At 39.8% G+C, this 14905-nt stretch overlaps 1 protein-coding gene across 1 annotated transcript in view; it reads right to left on the bottom strand.

The window, feature by feature from the left end:
* grb2b (growth factor receptor-bound protein 2b) overlaps nt 1–13725 on the bottom strand; it is a 35348-nt gene extending 21623 nt beyond the window's left edge. Inside the window, exons 1-2 of the mRNA XM_053610597.1 lie at nt 13569–13725; nt 11879–12194 (exon numbers count right to left, since the gene is read on the bottom strand). Of these exons, the coding sequence (XP_053466572.1) occupies nt 11879–11956 (78 nt within the window). The 5' untranslated portion in view covers nt 11957–12194; nt 13569–13725. The remainder of the gene's footprint in view (nt 1–11878; nt 12195–13568) is intronic.
* Between the last annotated feature and the right edge of the window lie 1180 nt (nt 13726–14905).

The following is a 14905-nucleotide window of genomic DNA, read 5'->3' as shown; positions in this document are numbered from 1 at the left end:
CAAACATCTCCAAGGAAATATAGCTACCATGTACTGCTAATGTGATTACTCCTCGTCAAAGAACCACGAGATGATGAGAATTATGATCTCGATTCTAAGCTGAAGAAATTGTGCAGCTCTACTGCAGACTTGCATTTAAATTTAGCTGCGATCTTACAATCACTGATGCAGTTTCATTTATTTTTATTCCATACAGCCGAGATTCTGAATGCACCCCCCTCCCCTCGGTCACTGTTTCTCACCATCTCTAAAGAATACAGCGTATGCATGAGTGAGGCACTGCAGCTCAGCACTGCAGCTCAGCACTGTACTTTCATGTCGATGAGCTCACATCCCAGTGATCACGGCAGGGGGGAGAGCTGCGCTCATCTGTCTCGGCGCAAACAGTGCACACAAACCAAGCAATGAAATATGATTAGAAAGAGGGAGCCTGCGTGAATTGCATACACACATGGAAAACCTCATGGAAATTGTTGGTTCTTTTTACATATTTGGACAAGCAAACATTTGATCCTCTTTGACACGGTGTCTCTTAATAAAGTTGATGCACTATCAAATGACACATAAAATTGACATTTTGTAGTAATTTTCACAAAAGTGAAACCTGGTGGAACCTGTCTTATTTATACCCCTCTCCTATCTAGTGTCTGGTGTTCCCTTTGTTATTGAGGTGTGTGGTGTCATCATGCCAAGATCTAAAGAGGCCTTCAGAAAAAAAGTTGTGGATGCCTATGAGTCTGGCAATGGATTTAAAAAGATCTCCAAATTATTTAAAAATACATCATTCCACCGTAAGGAAAATAATCTACAAATGGTGCAGATTTCAAACGACTGTCAGTCAGTCCAGGACTGTCTGTCCCAGCAAATTCAGCCTAATAGCAGACCGTCCGATGCAAAAAGACGTCTCCAGGAACTACAGGATCTGCTAGTAAGTCTTGAAACTGTTGGTGTCAAAGTGCATGGTTCTACAATCAGAATGAGATTGCACAAATTTGACCTGCATATGCACTGTGCCAGGAAAAAGCCTTTCCAAGACTAGTTTCCCAATGAGCATATAGGCAAATACCAGGCCTTTTGAAATAATGTGCTCTGGACAAATGAATCAAAGATAGAGTTGTTTGGCCATAATTTGCTGCCTCAGGGACAGGCCAGCTTGCATTCATTGATTCGACTATGAATTCTGAATCATAGAGTGTTTGAAGATAATTTGAGGGCATCCATCAGAAAGTTGAACCAAAAGTGGACCTTTCAACAGGATAATGATCCTGAGCGCACTATCAAATCCACCAAGGAACAGCTCAGAAAGAAGAAATGGAGTGTTATGGAATGGCCTAGTCAAAGCCTGGATTCGAATCCCATTGAAATGTTGTGGGGGGATTTGAAACGGGCAGTACATGCAAGAAAACCCTCAGACATCTTACAACTGAAAGAATATTGCATGGAAGAGTGGCCAAAAATTCCAATAAGCCTGGTGGACAATTATGCAAAACGCCTACAAGAAGTTATTTCTGCTAAAGGGGGCAATATTTCTGAGGCCAAGGGTGTACTTACTTTTTACACAGAAGAATCACACATCTATTGACATTTCTGTTGAATAAATGATTGCAAAGATAATTTTCCTTGTGGTTTTGTTCAAGTAAATCAACTTTATGATTAGACACTGTTTCAAAGAGGATCAAATGTTTGTCCAAATATGTCAAAAAAAGCCAACAATTTGTGTACTTATTTTATTCACATGACTGTATGAAGTCAAGAGGATCTCCACAAAATTATAGCTCTGCGCAAATTGTACAGTTAAAAGATTTTTTTAAATACTTTTTTTTGTCAAAAAATGTAAGGAAATATCTAAATGAACACAGCAAAGTGAATCATCTGAGGACAAATATTAGCCATTTTACTGGCCATTGCTAATCGATCGACACTGCTGACACTAAATGGCATCTACATATTAAATGCATAAAAGTAATACAAAGAGGTCTCTCATCTTGAGCAAATCATCATGCTATGTGTAAACACTGAAGGATTAGTCTATGGCGAGTAAAATTCGTTCTCAAAGCAAGAACTAACCTACACCTGGTTAACTGCTTTACAATAAACAAACAAACAAATAAATAAATACATAAAGTCACATGTGATTTTTTAAAACTGGCTGGAATTTGTGTTGAGTCTTAAAGTATTGCTGGGTGTTTACAGGCTTCACCAGCTCCCGCGTTGGTGCCGTTCTGGCTGAAAAAGAGAGAGAAATGAAGTGGACACAGAGCTTGATCCGAATCATAATATCACTGCACTCGTTTTCCCAGTTCAAATATAAAGATGTAATTGCATTTTAAGCATACAATCAGTGATGAAAAGCCATATCCTTTACTATAAAACGTCAACAACCACAGAAACTCGATTGTTTCAGTGCAAGACACACTGCACTGGTGCAGCCTACAGCTTTCATTCTGCTTTTCTGGGTCAATGTCAGACAGAAGGAGGGGGAGGAGGAGAAGCATTAAGAATGTTTGCTTGAGGGAAGGGAGGAAGACTTTAATTAAGAAATAATCTGGCCTGCTGTGTAGTCCCTAAGCACATACTACACGTGGAAAAGCTTCCTATCCTGCTGTGGGAAGAGAGCTTTTCTCACAGCAGGGTTCAGACCGGGATAAACAGCAGATAAAGGAAAATGCGTTCAGGCTTTTGGGGTGCAATGACCGCTTCCCAGGAATAATCAGCGCTTCTTATTTTAACTAGATGGAAGAATTCAACTAAGAATTAACTCTTGAGGCTTGACCCGAAGAAGCCAAGGTGCACTTCTTTTTCCTTCCATTTCCTCTTCAAGAATTAATCGACATCGAGACATCAAGAGAAGGTCTGAAGCTGGGCGGGCTTAAACAGGAGTGAGGTGATTTACAGAAAGCGAACTCAATCGCCATCTGAGAAAGCAGCAATTAAGCAGAAGGAGAAATCTGAGAATGGAACGTGTCAGTGCAATCAGCTCAGGTTACTAAAATAAAACACAAAAAATAACAGGGTGGTAAAGTTGAGGACAAGGGCAGAGGACACGCCTTCAGAGAACCGAACAGGAAAGTTCTAGAAGAGTCAGACAGAGAGTAAAGACAACACATGCTGCTCCATGAAGACAGGAAGGTGATGGGGGTGGAAGAGGCACCAAACAGGAAGTGAGAACAAAGTAGTATCAAGGGCGGCTGCAAGCTTGCATGCGCACGTCAATGGGTTTACTGCTACATTCACACAGTCTCACTAACGGCATTAAAAAAAAAAAACATGATGCAGGCTGCAGTAAGCTATTCCATAAAACTCACTACAGAGCTGTGAGCTCTGGGAAACCAGTCAGAAGAACCAATCTGTGTGTGAGAGAACGTGTGTGAAGTGAAGCCGGTCTGATAGAAACAGACCACCGCTGGCAGGTAATGTCGCTCTGTTTAAATGTGAAATAAAAGCACACATAGAGCAAACTGAGTAAACCATCAAAGCAGAGGAGGGTGAAAAAAGCCAAAGTAGTCAAAGTTTAACCAAACTTCAGACAAGGTCACTAATGACTAACCATGCAGGTCCAGAAACTACATCTGTGTGAATTCCCATTTTGTAATTACTTCTGTATTTTTGCATTGAGCACAAATTCTCTTAAATGGTTTTAACCCAACCGAGCAATCCTAGTTCCTTTTCTTTAATTAGAAGACAATTCAGCTTTCATTAACGCTAGGTTAATGTTATATGTATATACAGTGCAAACCTCTTCTAATTGCTCAAAGTACACGACGACATGGTGCAAACCCAAGAGCTTTTTTAGACAGTTCAGCTGAAATGGACAAAAATAAAGTTCCTTCTCATTTTTCCATCTAAGCATGATTCAAAACCACAAGATCTCTGTGCTGAAATGGAGCCTTTTATGATGCAAGAAAACTCCCGCTGGTCATACACACACACGTAATGCAAGTGTGTTTAAACTGAGAGCTAAGAAAAACCTTCAATAATACATGTAATAGGACATGTAATCGATGAGAAACAGGTGAAGTAATTAGGCTGAATCACCATGGACTGAAACCAGAGATTACTGGTTACAGGAAGAGCTCAATTATCCCAAAGCATCTTTACTGATATGGGTTAAAAGGTTGCACATTTTTTCAGGAATATATATATATTAGTATGCATTTTTACTCCTCTTTTCAAACGGGAACATTTTTACAGTGACAAAATACATGTTAAGGGAGAAAGGACTAAGATCTGCTACAAATCCTCCACCTCCCCTTGTTTTTAACTCTTTCACTTTTGACCCATAGACATCACTTTGACACTCGACTGCATACTTTTTAAGAACATTTAATGACATTTTAAGGGCTGATGTGGGAGGGAAAGCATGCTTCTTCCTGTTTACAAATATTGAAATACTGGACAAACCAAAGCAGCCAGCTGTAATATCACATAATGACACACTGCTTCATGTACAGTTTAGTAACGAAGTGTAACCAAATGGGCACCAAGCGAGCTTCATGAAGATATGGTTTGCCAAATTTGGAGTGGAAGGACTCGAGTGGCCTGCACAGAGGCCTGACCTCAACCCCACTGAACACCTTTGGGATGAACTGGAACACCGACTGCACCCAAGACATCAGTGCCTGACCTTACAGATGCTCATGTAGCTAAACGAGCCCAAATCCCCATAGTCACAGTGCAAAATCTACTGGATAGCCTTCCCAGAAGAATGGAGGATATTACAACAGAAATCCCCGTAAAAAGTTCTGGAATGGGATGTCCAACAAGCACGTAAAGGCGTGATGGGCAAGTGCATGCATACTTTTGGCCATATAGTGAATGTATCATTTTGCATATTTATTGCACTGATTTATTCACTTTCGTCATTAACAGTGTAGCCCAAAAACCATTGTAGCCTGTGCATGGCTATTACTGAAGCTCACTTTGGTGTGTTTTATGCTGCACTATTATAATAGCTCAAACATATCGAGGTCCTGAAACATCATGATGTCCTACAACGTCAACCCATATCATTTTTTTGGCCATACTGCACAGCCTGAAAAACAGCAGTCATATCTGACTGGAGAAGCAAACGAACAATCCTCAGCTTGATAGAAAACAAGGTAAGCTCTATTTCCTCTTATCAATCATTGACCACACTGCTCACATTCAGTGCTGAATCTGCTGTATGAACAATCGATCCTTTGGTGAGCTCAGAGAGAACCTGACGCTCAAGGAAGTGTTTTAAACTATTCCACAGTAGATGGGGTTGTCATTGGATTTGGTATGCTAAAGTAACAATTAATTCCTGGGAATAAAAAAAAAAAAAAAAAAACTGGTCAGTGCAGATAAAAAAAAGTCACTTTACATACCAGGAGTTAAGAATAATAGTGAACTGTTTTCTTAACGGTTTGGTCTCTTACTGAGAATCCATCTGATTCTAACATGTAAGCTCTGTTTCGACCAGTGTCACATTTCTACCAGTAAACAGCTACTTATTTCTAAGAACGTGTATTAGCTGTTGCCATTACAAATGTACACAAAACTTAAGATGCACCTTTCCTAGTAGACACATTTTAAAAGAGAAGTGGAGCAAATAAAAAACTTACTAAGTAAGAATTTCCCATGGTTCCCTTTTTAAAAGTCCACGCGATCCAAAACAGGACTAGTTTCCATCGTTTGCTGCATTAAATGAACTGAAACACTGATCTGAGCAATTCAAGATGAATCTGTGAGCTGACTAAATTTAAATCTAAATTCTTCCACACAAGTCCATGATTACTGAAATACAATATCAACGCACAGGCACGCATCAGGTATTATCCGTGTACGGTTACACCTTCAAACTATAGACACAATGGAGCCATAGACATGGACTTGCACCTGCCATTACAGCAAGTTTCCCCACACAACATTGAACAGAAAAGTGTTTTTACAAAAGCTGCAAGTAGAACTTGGGTTAAACACAGGACTGCATTTTTACCTGTACAATTCACCGCTTAACACTAACTTGAGAAACCAAAGGCTCTAGCTAAAGCTTTTCACATGGCTCTCTGCTTATCCTGTTGCGCTCTTCTTGGATGAAAAGGCAGAATTCCCGCTCTTTCATACAGCAGGAGAAAAGTTACCTCAAAAGTTTATAGTGTTTTAATACAGAAGCACAAAGTGTTGGTGTCTCGGGTACAACTCCTCAGGATTCTCAGGATGCTTGCTTTTCCAAATGGAGCGACTGCAGACTCTTGTGTGAAAATCCCTTAGTGATTCCTGCCGTTGCCCTGTGTGTGTGTGTGTGTGTGTGTGTGTGTGTGTGTGTGTGTGTGTGTGTGTGTGTGTGTGTGTTCTCCCCATGCTGTGGGGGTTTCTGGGTAACTCTGGTTTCCTCCACCAGTGCAAAGACATGCATGGTAGGCTGACTGGCATGTCCAAAGTGTCCGTACTGTATGTATGGGTGTGTGTGTGTGTATATATATAAAAATTGTAAAATAAATAATTAATAATAATAAAAATAGACATTAATTGTTGGGAACTTATAATTTTAGGATATAAAAAAAACAAAAACAACCCCATAGTATATTTATATAGCACGTATATGTAGCATTTATCTAAGGGGGGAAAAAAAAGAAAAAAGAACAATCATCAGTACAGAGCGTTTTAAGAGGTCATATGATAGACTATTTATGATTAACCAAAGGAAATAATCAACTAATCCATTATCAAAATCAGCAGTGACAACCCTAGTTATTACCAAGTCTGAATGAAGCCTTTATAGATAAAGACAGGACTAACCTGAATGATTTTGACAGAAAAACAAGCAAACAAAATGAATATGTATATTCCAAGAAATAAAGCAGTCAACGCAGAAATATTTCTGTATGAGAAATAAGGATGAGACGTTTGCCATGTTACCCACAGCACTAATGGGTTTTCCCTCACCGGCATGATTTAGTACGTCATTCGCATAACCACAGGACCATAATACTTGGGGGCTAAACTTTATTGACTGAATCGCTCTCGCTTCAAACGCTGGAGAGCAAAAAATAAACATAAAAATGTAGCATGCTTGAGTGTTCGGACTCTTACCAAACCCTGAGGGTTAGGATGAAGTAAATGTAAAACAGGTCTGGAACGACTGCCCTTTCAGTGAAAAGCTTCAGCCCTTGCTGAACCTTGGAATATACTGACATTTGGGACAAAGGGAGTAAACATGAAACTTCGAGAACATAATAGAAAAATGATCAAACACTTCTCATTACCAAATGGCAACGCTCTACTGAAGAGACAATAGATATTCGAGAATGCATAATAACTCAAATAGCTCTATATTCATATTTAACATACTCGTTTGAATACGTTAATAGTTTTTATAGTAATAACTATAAGTATTGACATGTTGAGAGAAAACCAACATGTTTGGTTTCTAACACCTCTGAGTGTACTGCAATCAGTTACGCTTTTTACTGTCTACTGCCTACAGTGTTTAATAAAAACTCTTCTGATTCATTTTAAAGAGCAAAAGTGTTCGTTTTGAGATCTCATTTTAGTTGGGTATTTAAATGTTTACTGAATTACTTCAACGGTAAGATTTTGCGTTCTTTTCTTAATAAAGGGCAACTTTGAAATCATACTAAGATGTGGCGGATAGAGATGAGGTTTAATAGTTTGCTTGCAGGTCGAGTAATTACGGTTAATAGCTTTGGCACAAAACAAACACCGCTTTTGTAACTAAAAAGGTCTACAAGCATTTAATTTTACAGCTAATGTCTTATAATTTCACCTTATAGCTAACTTCACAATGACTGAAGCCATAACGTCGAGCATTTCTCCATGCAATGAGTTTGCACAAGTTCAAAACTAAAGCAATTGCACATCAGGCCATTTGCTTGAATCTCATAAACTTAAGCATAACTGCTGTCAAACATCAATCTTTGGTTTGAATCGCACTACTCATAGCAGCGTACACAGCAGACTTCCTCTTTTGTGGTGTTTCTTGCCATTAGGCAACATGGTAAAACTTTTTTTCAAATGTGACTTTATAGCATTTTTTCCCAGAACATGTCGTTCCGTAGAAGCCTCAGAAGACTGGGATTAAAAAAGGTGTAATAAAAAGGCCTGACATTTACACAGTCGATTATTTCCTTTTACCAAGATATACAACAAAGAGGAAAAATTCCACAGAAGATGCAGCAGTCCTACAGGGTAAAACTAATCCCCTGATCCTAAAGATATTTCCATCAGCTGAGGTTATAGCAGGTAACGTTAATTATTATCAAAATGCTAGAGCTGTACTTCACGTTTTAATGGAGAGATTCAATGTATTATAATAATTATATTGTTAAGTCGTGACGAAAAGAGCTTCCGATAATACGGTTTCTGGGTCCAAGCTTCTATGGTGTTGGCTGACGTTCTTGTATTTAACATGCTGCAGTACTGTGTTCCTTGTTGTTTGAACAGATCTGAGTCCAAAAAAACTATAAAGCTTAGGATCATGATTTTTCAGGAGTACTACAGCACACCGTGAGTGTATTTTAGCAGCGTTTGGTAAACACGATTCATCTTCACATAATACAATAGCTTTAAAGCACAAAAGGTTAAGCAAATAATTAAATCCAGTAGCATCAGCTGTAAACGGGTCATCTCTGACGATCTTTGGCTGAAATTTTGTCCGTTTTTGACGTCATCGGCCTGTTCTGCATGCACGCCACGTCGGTGCAGGACGCGTTTTTTCTCCACCCAAATCGATAAAGCTGCCATATATGATATGACGGCACTTACCTCTGCAGATTGGGCACTCGCAAGTGCTGTACCTCACTGACTGACCCTCAACATGCACCTATATTGAAAACAATTTAACGCTCAGCCTAATATTTCTAAAAGACATTGCCAGTGCTGTGTTTATATATTAGACCAACGATACTTCTGTAGCTAGCCAGGGGGTGGCAGATCATTATGTGTCAACTAGCCTAACTTCACTATCCCTCCAATACCTGGATGGCGCATGTTGAGTTTTTTCCATCTTTGTTTACGTCCAATAAACGTCAACATTTGCTTGTGAAGCAGTGAAGGAGTGCTTGGACCCGGAAATGGCCTGACGTCAGACTTAACAAGCGGATTCTGAAGGTGTCCTTCTCATTTTCAGTGTTCATTCTTCACTGTTAACAGCTAAGATCAGTTTAGTTTCACTCTTTGATCAATAGCTATATGCATATTTTAGACATTTAGTTATTTTAAGGTTTAGTTTAATCTGAAAACTAGAGCAATTTTACTCGATTAAAAATAGAGACAGAGCTGTTCCGATCCCCAGTATCGTCATCAGGCTGAGTACAGAAAAAAATATTTTTAAAAAATGCTATCAGATATATGAGAGAAAACACATCTGATAGCAGATCCTGAAAAAACTAGCAACGACTGAATTGGACAGGAAATCTGTTGTTGGAACTGGAAATAATTACACAAAGATACTTAAATGCTTTTTCTTGGTAAGACTGACTCATATTTATACTTTATAGTAATTATTTTTAAAGTTATTTTTGCATTGAGTATAACTATGCTCGCGTTAAAAAAAAACATTTTAAAATCTAGCCGTTTTGAAAGAACACAATACAAAACGGATATGGGTTTTGGCGGATACTTAAAATTTCAGTATCTATATTAGTATTGGAAAAGAAAGTGGCGTCATGCCATCTCTACATAAAACTGAAGGTGTGACACCCAAGAATCAAATTTCCCCCAAAATGTTTTTCCCCCTTCAGGTTTCAAAAGTGCAAATGCAATAATTTCATAAAGTTTCAATTTCAGGTTTGATTTACAATCGCACATTGCCATTGCAGACTTACTAAAGCATCTGTCCTCCTTTCCTGTGTGTGGGCCAAATGAAAGTTGTGCAGTGGATGAAGATCACATGATTTAAAAAAAATTAAATAACAAAAGTACCACGGAAAAACTCCAGAACTGCCATCAAAAGATAGGTGACACTTCTAAAACCCGTTGAAGCATTTATGTGGCCCTGCTTACGCTTTCACATCCATGACATAAAAAAAAAGTTTAAAAAAAAAAAAGTTCTATATAAATCTAAGTCAACTGTTGATGCCATTAATCCTAAACCATCTCTCGAGAAAGATCAGGCTGTCGATTCAAGCGGAACACAGATAAAGTACATGATATACGAGGAGTGCTTATGCTGTCCTCTTTATCATAGATCCCGTGATGCCTGACGAGAGGGATTATAATGATTGCATTTAAATCTCAGGCCTGGGCTGAAAACGGAGACGGCTCGAGGTCTTGAGGCAGGGCTTCTGTTTCTGAACAAACAGGACAAAGAGCAGCTCAACAGAAACGGCAATTCAATAAATGCGAGTGATACGACGATATAACAATATGAATTATGTATAAATGATTTAACAATATAGTTTTCAAAGAGCACTTTTACACCACTGAAGATCAGATGCTGGTGTTTAAATGCAATCAATTCATTTCTGTAGATATAAAACTATCATTTGAATCCTGTTTTCTCCCCCAATCGTCTTTTCAATACAGCAGTAATGCTTTATTGCCAAACCTAAACACAGCAACATATATTGTGTTTTGTGAAATGTTTTATCATGAGACAGAACAGAAAAGAGAACTAAAGCGACAGCCATTTCTACCAAGATTATTATTATTATTTCACATATATGAAATCTTAATCACTGCAAACCCACGACTAATTAAAGGTGTGTCAATATTATTCAAAGTTTTTACTGCCTCAATTTCACCAAGGCACAGCAGTAACATAAGGAAATGCAAAGAATATTAAATCCAACCTTGCAATGTGTAACTTATTCAAGGATAATGTTCAATTAAATTAAGCTTTTCCTTAAGAACACAAACACAGTCTCCTTGAAGCTAAATTCTCGAAACAAAGCCACTTGTTGAACACGAAAGTCTAACAAGATCCTTCACTCAGGACATGTATCAGAGTATGCACATGTATCCATGCATTAGATATTTTTTTGGTGGTAAGGACATACCCCAATGTCAAAATCCCGATTCCGGCACAAAATAATCTACTATTAATAACTAAGGAAAACATGGCGGGACAGGCTTCGCATCAAGCCTGTCCTGAATTATTACTTTGCTAGAATCCTGACGTTTTTATTCGTCTTGCACCACAGTGACAGCCAACAATTTTAAAATCATTCATCAACAGCATCACATTTTTAACCATTTCTAACTACATTTCTTTCTGTGGACTGTCTTGCAAGAAAGTGAGTTCCTGTTATTGCTTCAGATGGTGCAGCTATAAACAGTTGTTCCCTCGCCCCCCTCTTCTATCTATTTCTTTCTCTAGAAGTTAATAAGCAGCTTGTCGTTTTACCAAGAAACAGGAAAGTGCATAGTCATCTGTCCTGAAGCCTCCTCCATGGAGGAAGTTACTGTTACGAAAGTGCCGAGACCGTAGAATCCTTCTATAAAATGATAAATAGCTACTTTCCAAAAAAAAAAAAAAACAAAAAAAAACCCCATCATATCAACAGACATTTTTCTTTGTTAATTAACACTTCATCTTTTTATTATTAGCTTTACATTTATGTGGCGCCTCCGAGTCCTCGTGAATGAGTTCTTACTATAGAATTGAAAATGTATTAGGATAAGCGCTTCAATAGAAACATCATTCGAGTTACAGCCGGTTATCCTGTTGAAGGAAATCAATCAATCAATCAATCAATCAATCAATCACCTCTTGACCAGTCAGATTCAGGAATTCAGCTTCGCTGTGATCTAAACTTTCATAAGCAACAGCTTTCGGGTAACTGGTTCAGAAGTTAGACGAAAGTATTTAAGGATGCTCTTGAAGATTTCAGTAGTGCTCGGGGAGTGTTTAACTTGCACTTTAAGTATAGGAGATGAAAGATGGCATCATTACCTTTAGGATCTCTCCTCGTTTAAAACTCAGCTCGTCGTCAGCAGTGGCTTTGAAATCATACTTGGCAATGGCCTCCATGATTCAGCTCGAACACCTGCGTGTGTCTACACCAAAGCACGTGGAAAACGTCTCGACAGAGTTCTTTCCCCCCTGAGTTTATTCCCTGTGGTCAGATGAAGGAGACGATGTCTCGACTTTCTAAACACGAGCACTGGTCCAGGATACAAATCTCTGCAGCTCCCGGTGTCTCTCCTCCAGTCTCTGTCCCGGTTTCTCTCCAGCACGGTCCTCTCACATAAAGGACCTGGTGAAGCTCCTGCAAACAAACCAAAGGCATAAAAACCAACCCCGGCTGCAAAAAGCCCTGTTCACCATCGAGCCTGGAACCGCACAGACTCACAATCAATCCCAGATCGCTCAATGGACCGCGCCCACAATACCAGGCGTAATAAAAAAAATCCAATACTCCCCTAAAGAGGAAGGAAATCCGCGTATTTGACGTTTCCAGCGACCAACTGCGTGGACCGAGCACTGAAAAGCGACCAATCAGAGAGCCGCATACACAGACGCTCCCCAATAACGGGGCAGAAAACCAGCAGGTACAATCCTATTGGCTATGCGCAGGCTGGCGCTGGGCCAATGGCAGAGCAGCATTTTACAGCCCCCCCCCCAGGAAAAAAAAAAAAGAAAGAAAACGCGATGACGACATGGAGAGGCGAGTATTTAGCAATTAAAGTGCATAAGAGAGAGAATGTTTATATATACAGTCTATGAAATAAACTAGCACAGCTAACTTTTACCGAGTAGAATTTAAGCTTAATAAAATAAAACAACTCACGACTTATACGTTTGTCTATACTTCTGAAGAAAGTATTTTATTTTTATATATTTTTAAAATATATTTGGTCCTCATTTACCGGAAACAGCTGACAGTTTCACCGCTTTACACAATACACCTCTTATCAAAATATTTTATCCTGCGCTCATTAAAATAAGTACGTAGCGTTAATAATAATAATAATAATAATAATAATAATAATAACTCTGAATATGACCTTAGAAATGTAGTTAAACCGGTTTGCTAATGATAAATATAACTATAACGACACTAGGCTGGTTTGGAGAGCTGTCTGGAAGCTTCTCTGGTCGTTTATCATCACAGCACAGCAGCTATAGACAACAGTACCGGAGTAACGGTTAGGAAATAAATCCCTGAAACTTGAGGTTTTTGTCCAGCAAAATGCACAAACAGACATGCACATGAACATGAACTAATAAAAAGATGTACTTGTATATAAAAACCCCGAAATAAGCTGTGAGAGTTTTGCCAAACAGCACAGATACCAGCCTCCACCAATCTCGACGCGTTTAAAGCGTTCATGCTAACTCTGCTAAAGCGGCGAGCAGCGAGGAACGCCTGGGAAAATACAGCTAAACCATGAGTATACTGACTCCATCAGAGTTTTAATTGAAGTCTAGCCATAAGCAGTGAAATAGCGCGCTGTGTTGTAAGATTTCAGGAAACAAACCGCGCAGCTACAGGAGCTGGCTAACAGCCGGACTTCGTAATGGCAGAACAAGCTTGTTTTGCTAACTCGACGCTAGCTAGTTGAGCCGAGGCGTGGAGGAAACATTTCGTGCTTCGGCAGTTTTGTCGATTTTAAAGACCTTTAAAACGGGTTATACTCACACTTATGAAGAACCTTCACTCTTCTTTCACTTCACGTAAAATCCAACTTTGAGTAATACTCAATTTGTTGCGCTTATTTCTCCAATAAACGGGTCAAAGGAGGGACGTTTCGCCGAGACGGGGCTTTTCACCAGACGCTTGTTATGCTGCTGGATTGAGCGAGAACATTTCCGCTTCCTCTGGAGAAACGGCGGTGTGTTTACTCTACCCCCTGCCGGCCGCCTCTAGTAAATACACTGCCACAATGGGCAAACAATAAGAAATGGCTAAATACATTTAAAGTTCTGGAAAGGCTTCTCATAGGCGTGTTTTCATAAACGTTAGTACGTTTTAACCGATCTATCAAATCATCAGTATACATTTATACACGTACATTATTATTATTTGATATAGTAACGAACCATTTGGGATTCAGCCCTAATCTGATGTGCGGCTTCGGAGTTAAACCCAACCGCAGATTTTCCATACCACTTATCCTGCACAGGGTCACAGGGGAACCTGGATCCTATCCCAGGGAACTCAGGGCACCCTGGATGGAGTGCCAACCCATCACAGAGCACAATCGCGCACACATTCACACACTACGGACAATCTGGAAATGCCAATCAGCGTACAACGCGTCTGTGGACTGGGGAGGAAACTGGAATACCTGGAGGAAACCCATGAAGCACAGGGAGAACATCCGCACACACAGACTCTACACACACAGGGTAGTGGCAGGATTTTAACCCCCACCCTGGAGGTGTGAGGCAAACGTGCTAATCACTAAGCCACCGTGGCTCCCGCTGGGTTAAACTGGGGCAAAACACCCCTTAACCAACAAGAAATGGTGAAAACTGGAACAAACTGAATTTGTGGTTCTTGTTGTAGATTAATACCCCATTAATGTTACATTAGCCAGAGCCATATCTCACTGCAGTTCTCCTTCTGGTGTGCCACTGAAGCTAAGCAGGGTTGAGCCTGGCCAGTACCTGGATTGAAGATCTCCTCGGGAAAACTAAGGTTGCTGCTGGAAGTGGTATTAGTGAGACCAGCAGGGGGCGCTCACCCTGTGGTCTGTGTGGGGCCTAATGCCCCAGTATAGTGACGGGGACACTATACTATAAAAACAGCACTGTCTTTCGAATGAGACCTTAAACTGAGGTCCTGACTCTCTGTGGTCATTAAAAATCCAAGGACACTTAGTGAAAAGAGTAGGGTTATACCACTGTGTCCTGGTGAAATTCCCCCTAATAATCCCCCTCTCTGAATTGGCAACATCAATCTCTCCTCTCCACTAATAGCTGGTGTATGGTGGGCATTCTGGTGTGCTACGGTTGCCATCGCATCATCCAGGT

Source organism: Ictalurus furcatus, chromosome 2, assembly GCF_023375685.1.
Source record: "Ictalurus furcatus strain D&B chromosome 2, Billie_1.0, whole genome shotgun sequence".
NCBI lineage: Eukaryota > Metazoa > Chordata > Actinopteri > Siluriformes > Ictaluridae > Ictalurus > Ictalurus furcatus.
Note: the sequence above shows the minus strand (reverse complement) of the source record. Positions and strands in the feature narration are given on the sequence as shown.